The 12,873-nt window shown below is 37.8% G+C and overlaps 1 protein-coding gene across 5 annotated transcripts; it reads right to left on the reverse strand.

The window, feature by feature from the left end:
- Positions 1-2,884: 2,884 nt before the first annotated feature.
- LOC128029312 (uncharacterized) lies at positions 2,885-12,639 on the reverse strand. 5 transcript variants are annotated; one of them, XM_052617021.1, is made up of 13 exons: positions 12,346-12,492; positions 10,803-11,035; positions 10,147-10,227; positions 6,160-6,292; positions 5,871-6,069; positions 5,385-5,661; positions 5,117-5,294; positions 4,896-4,972; positions 4,624-4,804; positions 4,080-4,328; positions 3,773-3,944; positions 3,538-3,686; positions 2,885-3,395 (listed from the first exon to the last, which is right to left on the reverse strand). In XM_052617021.1, coding segments are annotated over exons 1-13 (2,040 nt in total). In that variant the 5' UTR covers positions 12,347-12,492; the 3' UTR covers positions 2,885-3,285. The 5 variants fall into 5 exon arrangements, with proteins under 5 accessions (XP_052472981.1, XP_052472985.1, XP_052472984.1 ...); XM_052617025.1 differs by lacking the exon at positions 12,346-12,492 and adding an exon at positions 9,208-9,537 and having other exon boundaries at positions 10,803-10,861; XM_052617024.1 differs by lacking the exons at positions 10,803-11,035; positions 12,346-12,492 and adding an exon at positions 9,208-9,916 and having other exon boundaries at positions 10,147-10,232.
- Between the last annotated feature and the right edge of the window lie 234 nt (positions 12,640-12,873).

The raw sequence follows: 12,873 nt of genomic DNA on the forward strand, positions 1-12,873 counted from the left end.
CATCTAAAATGAATAGTTTTCTGTTTTAAAATATAATTTATTCCTCTGATGCAAAGCTGAATTTTCAGCATCATGAATCCAGTCTTCAGTGTCACATGATCCTTCAGAAAGCACCCTAATTACATTACAGTTTTTACTGTATGTTTAACTGCATGATAAAATCATGCAACCTTGATGAGCATAGCAAAAACATAACTTACATTTGTGTATATATATAGACAGAGATGAAAAGACAAATGTAGCATAGTTTCAACAAATATACTAAGCAGCAAAAAATGCTTTCAACAATGATAATAATAAGAAGCATAATTAATAACTGAGCAGAAAATCAGCATGTGTCACTAAAGACCGGAGTAATGACGCAGAAAATTCAGCTTTGCATCACAGGAATACTTTTTTGTAATACATAGATTATATAAAACCTGTTTTAAATTGTAATAATATTTCAAAATATCTTACTGTATTAAGTAAAAAAAAAATATGAAATTGTAAAATAAAAACCGTATCAGTAAAAAACTGTCATGTTTTTTAACATTTCTTATGCTGTCCAAGGCTGCATTTAGTTGATCAAAACAGCTAAATTGTGAAATATTATTGCAATTTAAAAGAACTATTTTCTATTAGAATATACTTTAAAATATTATTTATTTATGTGATGCTAAGCTGAATTTTCAGTATTACTCCCGTTAGAAAATAATTCTGTTTTGAATAAATGCTGTTCTTTTTAACTTTTTTATTAATCAAAGAATATCAAAAAAGGTATCACAGATTTCAGCAATATTAAGCAGCAAAAAAAAAAAAAAAAAAAAGTTTCAAACATTAATAACAAATCAGCATGTTCAAATGATTTCTACACTGAAGACTGAAGTAATGATGCTGAAAATTCCTCTTCAAAATGCAGCCTTGATAAGCATAAGCGACTTCTTTAAAAAGTCATAAAAACCTTACTGATCCCAAACTTTTGAATGGCAGGATCGAGCTGTTAGACCTCGTGCTGCAGTACCACATCACAAGTCTGAAAGTCAAAGCAGTCGGCATGAATCACCCAGTGCTGTTAAAACTGTTAGTCCTGCCACAACTGATGTTCAACATCTGTTTCCAGACACAGACAGTTATTTCCGTTATGCTGTAAATTTTAGGGAATCCCCTGGAAAACACAGATGAGACAACCATATTGTTTGTCATAGGCAAATACCATTAATGTTCTCCCCAGATTATACTTCCTCAAACAGACAACGAAGAAATCCCCATCAGCAATCACATGATTCTTGAAGAAAGCATTCAAATCAGCACCACAGCTGTTGCTGAAAAAGCAGAAATATCACTAGACTTGGCATGGGCAGATAAATAGGGTGAATTCAAGGGAAACAGGACCATTTTTCTTTAAAAACTTACCGATCTGGCCAGTCAATGCCATTTGGACTCCGTCCAGCTGGACAGTGACCTACAGTGGCTCAGAAAACCTGCTCATGCTAGCAAGAGCACAGAAGTGATGTTTATGTGGCCATTCCTCAACACACAGATACAAATGAAGACTGTTCAGAAGGGTCTCCTCTATGCTGATTGGACACAAAATAGGTTTTTCCAGGCATTATATTGAACCATAAACTACACTGAACAAAATTATAAACGCAACACTTTTGTTTTTGCCCCCATTTTTCATGAGCTGGACTAAAAAAAGACTTTTTCTATGTACACAAAAGGCCTATTTCTCTCTTCACAAATTGGTCTAAATCTGCGTTAGTGAGCACTTCTCCTTTGCCGAGATAATCCATCCACCTCACAGGTGTGGCATATCAAGATGGTGATTAGGCGGCATTATTATTGCACAGGTGTGCCTTATGCTGGCCACAAAAAAAGGCCACTCTGAAATGTGCAGTTTTATCACACAGGACAATGCCACAGATGTTGCAAGTTTTGAGGGAGCGTGCAATTGCATGCTGACTGCAGGAATGTCCACCAGAGCTGTTGCCCGTGAATTGAATGTTAATTTCTCTATCATAAGCCGTCTCCAAAGGCATTTTAAAGAATTTGGCAGTACATCCAACCGGCCTCACAACCGCAGACCACCTGTAACCACACCAGCCCAGGACCTCCACATCCAGCATCTTCACCTCCTAGATCGTCTGACACCAGCCACCCGGACAGCTGCTGCAAGAATCAGTTTGCATACTGTCTTTATTACAGTTAGATGAGGTTGGTTAGATATAGTTCTCAAATAAACAAACGTTTAAGACATCACATGTGGAAAGCCTTTTCATTCAGTTATTTATTTCCTGCTTACAGCCCCTGTATGTACAAAAATAGTTAACAAGCTTGTACTAATTAAATATCAATAAATGGGGTCTATAATATTCCATTTTATTATTTAATGTAATTCAGAAATAAAAATTAAATATTTGTCATATAAAAAGCTTTTACATTTAAAAACAGATGCCAGCATTTTTGTAAATAAATATAAAATGCAGGTCATAGCTGTTAAAACCTATAACAAAAATAAACTTAACTTGTGTCCATGTGATTATGTCATTTTACCATAGTAACGTTAACAAAATCACATTGTTTGTCTTTTTTATTATTAGTCACTATATAAGCCCTGTATTTGCTGCTTGGAGATCCCTCAGGTAGCATTCTCACCACTAAATTGGAAACTACTCTGTCTCTTCATTTGACAACTAATTGTGCCTAAAATTGACACTTACAATTTTTTTGTATCTAGTTAGTTTACTGGAAGACTACGGGAGGTCGAAGAACAGCTCATATGTTTGGTTGACCATCCTGTATTAGATCCAGTCTACCTCAATGTCTGCTCTGTGCATTTGCGGTGTACACCAGTTAGTTGTGCTGAACTGAAGTTACTAAAATAAGAAATTAAGTCTTGTTTTGAGTCTTGACTGTTTATTCCAACAACCAACCTTGTGTCTAATTTTCATTCAGTAGTGTAGACAGTGTCAATATTTATTTACAACAAGAGAAAATAAAAACTTGAAAAATGTTACAAAACAAGCATTGAATATGATCCATAGGAGCAAAGTAATATTTGTATAATAACACAAACAATGTTAGATCTCTGCCAGACTAAATATCAATTGTTCAGTGGCTACAGATATCTCTCCTATCGTTCGTTTGTGAGCTGGTGCTGAGGACTCCTGGGACGCAGAATCCGGGTCATTATTCCAGCTTGTGTGAATTTCCTGATGAGGAAAGGCCACTACGTATGGTTTAAACTGTTCTCCACAGAAAACAAAGCTGGCAATGACCTCCTCCTCATCGAGCTTCTCAAACTCAGGGACTCAGGTCCTCTGGGACAGGGATGGCCAACAGCGCATCGGTGTATGGCACAGGGTTAACAAAGACTTTCTCAAAAATGAGGTCCATCGTGTCAGCAACATAACCTGTATCATAAAACACAAGCACAAACTTTTTTTTTCTTTTTAATTGGTTGGGTTTTGTTATTGTATTTAATTGATTCTTCATCAAGATAAATACATTTAATTCCAGAAAAGATGTGTTGTTTGAATCGATCTGAACCCTTACCAAAGGTCGGCTGAGTCTTTTGAGGTTCAACTCCACACTCTTCCTTCCTAGACTTCGGAAATGAGATTTTGAAGACAGGTACACCTTCCTCCGTTTCGGCCTGTGGTCGGTCCGCATTTTCATTATAATGCATAGCAGCCAGGTATAGTCTGTAAGTACAAGACAAAACGTGTTAATATTGACATATTTTAGGCTACAATTCCCAAAAGTATCGAGTAAACAAACTTTCTTTTACCTACACAACCTCCCAATAAAAGGAAAGACAGCATTCTTTGGGGCAAAACGAAGGATGACGGCACGGAAAGCCTCTAAAGATGAAGTTTGGTGGTGGGGGCTCAGTTTTGCAACATCCTTCAGCGTTCTTTTTTTTGTCAGCAACTTCTCCAACTTGTAAAAAGCTAGAGTATCTGCAGACAATTAGAAAATATCATATTAGAAAACAATACAGTACAGAATATTACAACGATGATCTCTGGTCAATTTCTGAAAGTGACTAAATAACTGTATTGTTTTGACGTTTAGCCTGTATATTGATTAAATACCTGCTTGGAGCCATTTACTCTTGTCAGTTGTCTTGCGGATCACATGCTCACACTTGGGGTAAAGAGGATCCTCATGTGTATGAACATCTCGAACATGGTTCAGGATCGTGGTCCACTTAGCAATCCTCTCTGGTTCGGAGGTTGAGCTAGCTGCAGTCCAGTATATGTGACTGATGATGCTTTTCATCCACTTCTTGAGTTTCTCACAGTCTTTCTGCTTACTGATTGCTTCCAGTTTCTTGGAAATTCCTTACAATTAAAGCAAAATACATTCCACTTAGTTAAGATACTCATAAACTGAGTGATTACTCTATTGTAGCATTTCATAATCCTTTTATAAGCATTTGTTACCATTTACTCACAGTGTCACAATTTCTAATTAAGGACATGTATTTTTACCAAATAGGATATTTACACAAGCTTCAAAAAAATCTGACATCAGGTCCTTCTCAAGTGTATCACTAACAACTCAAAGAAAGGAAAGGCTGGAGCAAAACTGATAGATTTTGTATGGTGTAATGGACTATTGGCACTGACAATGTACCTTTTGCCATGTGCCAGACATCGTAGTAATGGGTTATGTTTCTCTCTCTGAGGAACTTCTGTACTTGTGGATGGCGATCAGTGACGATGCAATCAAGATTGACGCCACGCGACTCCAGTAAAGCTAGACTCCTTTTCAGGCCCTCTTTTTCCATGTGGCAGCTACCACCAACCTCGTTGCTCTGTTAACACAGAAAAACAATAAATTAACAGAACTTTGCTTTTAAAATTATAACCAATAACCACTTTACGAAATCAATTTTGAAAATTCACCTGAACCAACTGAATGTCCACAACGGTGTTAGTACGGAGATCCATCGTTGCATAACTGCCATACTTTGCAGAGTGGGCTGTTTTAGATCAAATAGTTACATTAATGATCAACATTCAATACTTTGGTATTATGTCTAGCATTTTATTTAGGTCACTCCTTATAACTTCAAACGATACGTAACCCCTGTATAAACCACACTATTTCAGTAAAGTATCAATACCTGGAGAGTCAGCTCTCATGTCACCACCAACTATCACTTTTTCCTCCTGACTCAGCGACTGCAGATTCACATCCTGTGTGGCTTTCCAGTGGTGAATTACTGCTGGCTCAATGAAAGCTCTGGCGTGGCGTTGAAACGTTTCATACCTAAACAACTGTAGCTTCATTGCCTTGAAGACCTGTTGGTGTGGGAGGATAAATAATACATGTAATTTGATCCAAATTTAAGTAATTCACAGTCAAAGTAACTACAGTTGCACATGATTTACCTTTTCGATTTGTATGAAAGATGCACCACTCAGATACACGGCGGCAGAAAGGTGCAGATTTCCAGACGGCACGCTCCCAATGACAGGCTGGCTATTCCAGTGTCTTGTAAATGTGCAGCGGGGACACCACTGCTTCACAGACAGGAATGTCCCCAGCCTTTGGGTCCTCACATCACATGCCCGGGTGCAGACTGGACATACATTAAACAACTCCATGATGCAGCTCTCGTACACTATGTACTTTTTGCTGTTGTGGGTGGGAGTGGATGAATCTGCTCTATATCAAACCAGAAAGAAAGTAAAACTCATTTTGAGTTAAACAGATTGAGCTTTCATCTGGACTGTAATTTAAACCTGCACCCTGTTTGCATCTGGTTAATATTTATGCACATAAACAATCCTAAAAGTAATGCTATAAACAGCAACAGACTAATTCTTTATGTTAGAATGCGAGCCACGCATATATCTTCACACTCAGTAACTTACAACTTAAGTGTAGAGTCTAACGAAGTGGAATCCTGTCCCTTTAAAGCTTCCTCTAAAGAGCTGTGCTCCAATGCATCGTCCTCCAGCTGTTCATCGAGGTCTAGACGAGGTCTCTTCACAGGTGTCGATGACAGGCCCAAAGGGTCTGCATTGGACATCCCAACACCGAAATCTTTGCAGGAGACATTTGCCTGGACACCTGTGTTTATTAATGAAAGCAAAGAGAAATGCCAGAAAATGTTTACTAACTAGATCAAAAGTAAATGTCGTGAAGATGGCAGGTACATACCTTCACTTCTAAAGTGGGGCAGCAGAGTCTTTAAGGAGAGCTGTGTGCCTACAGTATGTGTTTCCAGGGGGTCTGTCTGGCAGGAAACATCCCTTGAGAGAGGCAGCTGAATACAAGCACTTGATGTGCTGGCCTGTGTAGAGACAGTGAGGTCAAATTAGTACTCGATTTATTACTTTACATATATTCCAGGTGCAAGTTGTAATAGCATAGAAGATAAGCATGTTTACTGAATAACATTAATACTTAAAATGATATCTATGAAATGATTGAAGGATATTACTTCATTTTTTTTTGTATACATATTTTTAAAGTTCTGTCTTATTACAATTACATCAAGCTTTCCAATCATTAAATGACTGCGATAAAGTTATGGATATATAACTAACTGATATATCAAGTATACATTTATTATTTGTATATTTCATTAACAATCTGTGCCTCAAGTGTAAAAGATTTAGCTTTTACTGTGTTAATTGCTGTGGTTTCGTCTATGACACATGTTTAAGTTCAATAGCTTTTAAAAGGCTTGATGGACTGCTCCTGAACACATTGGGAAATCTTAACTTGACCCTAATAAACATACTACAACTCTTTATTGTGCAGCAATTTTCTTTATATGGTCAGTGTCTACTACTTCATAATGTGTTGTATTGGTTTATTTAATGGCACGACATCCAGTTCAATAGCTTTTGAAAAGAGGGTCACACCGCTCCAAAACAAGTTGCTAAATATTTATTTGACCCAAAAGAACACCCTACAAGTCTTTAATGTAAAATTATTTGCTCTATATGTTCAATTTCTACCATTACTGTATTATATGGGGTTCTTCAGTGCAACACAGTTCAATAACCTTTGAAGAAAGATACTGACTTACCTTATACATATTATAAAATATAAATTTTACATTAAATAACACTACAGCTTTTGAATGTACTATTATTTGCTCTACATGTACATTTGACACTGCAAGTGCCTTGCATTTGATTCTTCTATCATCCAGTTTGTTCGCTTTCAAAAGGCTTGATGGACTGTTCTAGAACATGGTGGGAAATCTTAATTTGGCCCTAATACACAAACTATAAACTCTTTATTTTGCAATCATTTGCTTTATATGGTCAATAACTACTCTTAACCTGTTGCATTGGTTTCCTAAATGATAAATAATTCAGTTTAGGAGAAGTCATGGCTTAGTGGTTAGAGAGTTTGACTCCTAACCCTAAGGTCCTAATATTCCAGTCTCAGAAACTTCTAGTGACATTTTGCATTGGTACTACTATCTATTTGAACCAATAGCAAACATTGACGACCCGGAGGCTGCGCGGATGGGAGAAGTGTCAGAATGGTAGCTAGCTGCTAGCTAACTAATCAGAGAATACTAAAAACTCTTCTGCAGGTATAATTTTGCAATAGGTGTACTTGTGGTCACTGTACCAGGCTGTCTCCAAGAGAAAACTTGTGCTGTAGAGAAGTGGCACAGGTAAACACAACTCGATCCACTGTATTGCAATTCAGTATGTAATCAGTCAAAATACGCGTTTTAACATATGTAGGTTTTGGACATATTTCCCAAACATATTTAAATATATTACATATTTAATTACACGAATTAAGCATTCAATTGAGGTATTATCGAAATATCAAATATTTTAATAACGAGTGCTTATTTAACAAATGGCAAGTAAAACTATCAGGTTTAAATTTTAGACACACACACACCTCTGAAAGGATAGAAAAGTCCTCGGGACTTGGCACCGCATCAATCGCAAGACGCAACTTGCATTGGTAGTCAACAAGGCCAAAGTCCACCATTCTCCAATTCTCGAAGCTCTCTCTCGAGAAATGTTTGCTGCACACATATAATTTAGATGTGTCTGTGGTTGATGGCCAACCAACCGCCCGCAGCCAGAGTCTAGCCCTGGCAGCATCGCGGGGAAACATATGAAACCCATTTGAACTGTTGCACCACGGAAACAAACACTTACGTCCCATGATTGCCTCACTCATCTACTGCGCGATATTACAGCTTGCTTGACATGTCGGTCATTGGAAAGAGCCACGTGGTGTCATGAATAATTAAGAAAGTGTCTTCTCATTGGATAAAAAACTCAGTCTCATTAATAATTAATAGACACCGATGAGTCATCAAAGTACTATCGCGCTCTGCCACGTCACAGCCTGTGACGTGGACAGGATGAAGACTTTAAACCTGGAAGACGAAAATAGCGTATAAAAACTCAAATTTAACCATTTCCCCCCTACTATTAAATCTAACACATGCTAACATAGTCTTCAGTGGTGTTCAACATACATACCTCTGTTAAAATCTCAGAAATTTTGGTTTAGGGTTTCATGACCCTTTAAATAGGCCTGAATTTTCTGAAGAAATTGTTTCTAAAGACCTTCAGAACCTTTTCAACCCAAAATTATTTGGGATAACAATACACATTCATTCACATTTATTCACACACACACACACACACACACACACACACATATATATATATATATATATATTTTTTTTTTTTTTACTTGCACTGTTTTAAGCAGGCCATTATAACGTGGATACTCAGCTGATTATTTATTTTTAGTCTGTTTAATCTAGAAATATTGAACCATGTAATGTGACAATCAAGAAACAAACCAATGCAACAGATTGGGAGAATTGACCATATAAAGCAAATAATACACAGAAAACTTTTAGTGTGTTATTTAAAGTAAAATGACTATTTTACCATGTTTAATGGTTAAATCAGTGTCTTTCTTCAAAGGTTATTGAACTGCAACTCAAAAAACAACAATACATTAATGGTAATATAATTTGCAAATAATTGTACATTAAAGACATGTAGTGTGTTCTTCAGGGTCAAATAAATATTTAGCAACTTGCTTTGTAGCGGTGTGACCCTCCTTTGGAAAGTTATTAAACTGGATGGTGTGTCATTGAAGAAAACCATAAGGTGCAAAGTAACCATCTTGAAAATCGTTTTGCCACTAATCTTTTACCATTCACCCAAAATAAACATTCTGTTTGCAAGCTTTGAGTACTTGTCAGTAATCTGATGGATTCAGTACCATGGACAGCGATATTTCTGTAGGACTGTAAACATCATTTGATGCACTTGAATTGTAATATTGTGAAAGTTTAATATTGAAATTAACTAATGAACTAAGTCATAGAACAGGGAAACAAAAGTTTAGCCCTTTTTTACATTCAACACCTGGAGAACACGGTTACACTGTTAATTCATTATCACACATAAAACCAGAAAAACAGAGGTGACTAAAACAGCAAGACATGGGCTGTAGTATGTTCTGTAGGGGTCCAGACAAGATGTTCCAACTTGCTTTGGTGCAGTCGGCCCATGCTTTCAAAACCTATTGAAATAAATCATATGTTTTGTAAAAACCAACATACCAACACAATTATTGTTCATTTTGAGGCAAATAAATAAATAGAAAGAGTTGTAAAATTAAGTGCAGGAGATTACATGCGATTTTGCACTTATCTGGAATTACAGTTCATGTAGGCTACAGGTTCATTTTTTTATTTCCTTAACATCTTCAAACAATATTTATAATGCACGTTTTATTGCTGCTATAGGAAAATCTATACACAAATCCACCGCGAACTCTATGAGCGCCGCCATCTTGCCTGTCGCCATTACTGCGTGCCTGCGAAGTGTAACGGTGTGACATTTGCCGGTGCCCTCTTATGACGTCAATGAAAGCAGATCCTGCTTATCAAAGAAAATGTCTGGTGAAAGGGAACATTGGGTAGATGATGTCAGGCAGTGGCCAAAACTTACTGATAAAGGTAATTTATTGACAACAATGTAATAATGTAAAAATGTAATGTAATGTGATTAAGAAGTGTGTTGATGACAACAATAAAACCAAATGCTGTCATTACTAGCGGTGTTGCCAATATGTTCACAAGCTTCAAATAATTATTAGGCCATCCTTAAAAATATTTTATCTACTTACATGACATTCATAACCCATGAACAACACAGGATAGGGATTTTCTCTTGTAGGTTGTCCGTCAGGAAAATGTATCCCACACACCTTAGAGTGGTAATGAAGATGAATACATAATGAGTGATGCATTGGTGGTAAAAGTACTTCTCAAACAAGTGTGAACAAGACAGCACTCTAGCACTCTGCCCTTTCTCTTAACAAACGTCAAACATGCACAATTGCACTTTACCATCCTATTTATGATGCGTGAAAGGGGGTGTATATGATTGTTATTCTTTTTGTGGGGTGTGGAACAAAACTGTTGTTTATCCCGTCCCGTCCATCTTATTTGTTTTGTCTAGTATTTTGTGATAAGTCTCCTGTTGTATCAGATGTACTATATGGCACATATTAGGTTTCTGCAAGGACGAACATCTTTCTATATATAGCTGACATAGTAGTTTATCTTTTTATCCAAAGCAAACAATGAGGACTAACATTTAAGCTGATGCACAGAGATGAACTTCTTTTTATCAAGCAGTAACGTAAGAGCTTGAGAAAGTTCCAGTTACACAGCAACAAGATACTGCTACAAAACTTAGCTAGCGCTGTTTCACTGTATGTTACACCAACTGCGTGCAATCTGTGACATTAACGGAATGAATAGTCAGAGCCAAACTTACCACAGTATTCTTGTTTGGCTTGAAGCCATCTCGGTTTATGTGTTTCATCCACTTTTGACGCACATCCTGGTCCTCCGCTCGACCAGGGACTCTGTGTAATCCGTATGGCCGTAAACATGGGCAGTCAATGTGCAACAACGGTTTGTGAATTTCACAAACGGTTTTATTCCAGGTCTGTAGTTTTGTGCTGTTGTTAAAACAGCCAACCACACAACACGCTCTTCCCGGCATCACTGGACAGCATACGTACAACAACAAAAAACTAAATAAAAATAACTTTTCGTACAACTAACATCTGCTACAACCAAGGGGCAAGGAACTCGACCGGAAGTTGAAGTCGGATGGGGGCTGCCATCTTTTAGCAGAACTTCACTTGCGTTAGCATTCCCATTGACTCCCATTCATTTTGGCGTCACTTTGACAGCGAATAACTTTACATCTGAGGCGTTTAAAGACTCTGTTTGTCCATTATTTATTTCTAAGGATACACGACAATGTATAAAGGGCTCCATTACCGTCTATGTTACATTATGGCCCCGTATAAACAGTTTTTGTAAAAAATAGGCTAACGATTGCGTCATAACCACTCGGCTCTCTGTCGCATTACCGTACAGACAGGTGGAGAAGCTCGCAGGCAATTAACTTAATATGGCGTACTGGCGTTACATTTTAAAATACTATACAAAATAATTAATCAGAATACTTACTCCTGCTCACTCACGACAAAGAACTCCCCGCTCAAGCTCGCCGTCTCTGCAAGATTAACGATGGCAGTTTGCACGCACAGCTACTAGAAGATTTACATCTGTCAGACAGGTTGCTGACGTCGTCAAGCTTCGTTTGAGTCTGCGCGTCAGAAACGGAAGTGCTAAAAAACGCTAAAACTGGGCTTCATTTGTCTCAATTGAGTTCCAATGGGGTCGCTGTGTCCATTTCTTTTACTGTCTATGGCTACAACCGCCTACGGGACCAAGACGCTACTTCTGCTACTTCCTTAGTAGCAAGGCACGCAGTAAAGGCGGCGCTGCTTTACTGCCGTGTTTCGACGGATTTGTGATAATGTAAGTGATATTTGCGGTCACATCTATAGTTGGCTGTTTGCACACAATGGAAAAAAGAGAAACTTTTTAGACGGTCCCTATCTTTTTTGCCACACTACGTTGGACATTCAGTGGTAAGTATGCCATTTAAACAATACTTGGCCATTTTTATCGAATGTAGTAGGTTGAGAATCATGTCGCTGAATTGAATTAGTAAAAAATAACTTTATTGCACATTAAATTAATAAGTTATTGAACCGAATGTGTGCATACAAAACTTTACCGCCGCGTGCGCAATAACACCAACAGAAAAAAGGTTATCCAAACAAAGAAATGTACAACACTCGCCTTAGGGTGTGTATTCACACACATTTGATGCCACCTACCTTTACATTAGCGACAGTAAGTGGGCTGTTAGCCGCGAAGCTAATGTTACAGCCAGATAACAAGCCAGGTAACATATACAGTAGCGCAACAACATTGTATGGCGTTAGTTGACTTACTTGTCCGAGGTTTGCAGCTGAGCCGAGGAGAGTTGGTACTGATCCAGGCTTTATTTTCAGACGCTCAGCAAGGCCAGCTCTGTACTGACCCAAGTTGAGGAAACAGTCGCTGGTGAAATGTTTGCCGCAGACATACATAACTTTGGGAAGATGTGTCGGCGCATTACCAGAGAAAATAAAATGAACCCATTGTTTCTTTACAGGCTCGGATGAAGGAACTAAAAAAATACTTCGGTGTTCATTTGTACATTCTAACACAGAGCAATTGCCATGCTTCGCTCGTTTACAAGCCATGATGTCTCTCGAGGGAAAAGAAATAAAAATTGTGCTCGCCTCAAACAGTAGAAGCTCATTTGACGACGCGACAAATTCTCTGGGTGAGAAAAACAGAGAAATGGGAAGTAACTTTCCCCGTATGATGACACAAAGGGGAGGTTCCAGATTGGCTCATCTGACATTTAATTTTATCAAAGACGAAGCAGGATACTCTGGGCTCGCTTTAGACTGTCTATGGCTTTTCACCTATCG

This window comes from Carassius gibelio, chromosome A15, assembly GCF_023724105.1.
Source record: "Carassius gibelio isolate Cgi1373 ecotype wild population from Czech Republic chromosome A15, carGib1.2-hapl.c, whole genome shotgun sequence".
NCBI classification, from domain to species: Eukaryota; Metazoa; Chordata; class Actinopteri; order Cypriniformes; family Cyprinidae; genus Carassius; species Carassius gibelio.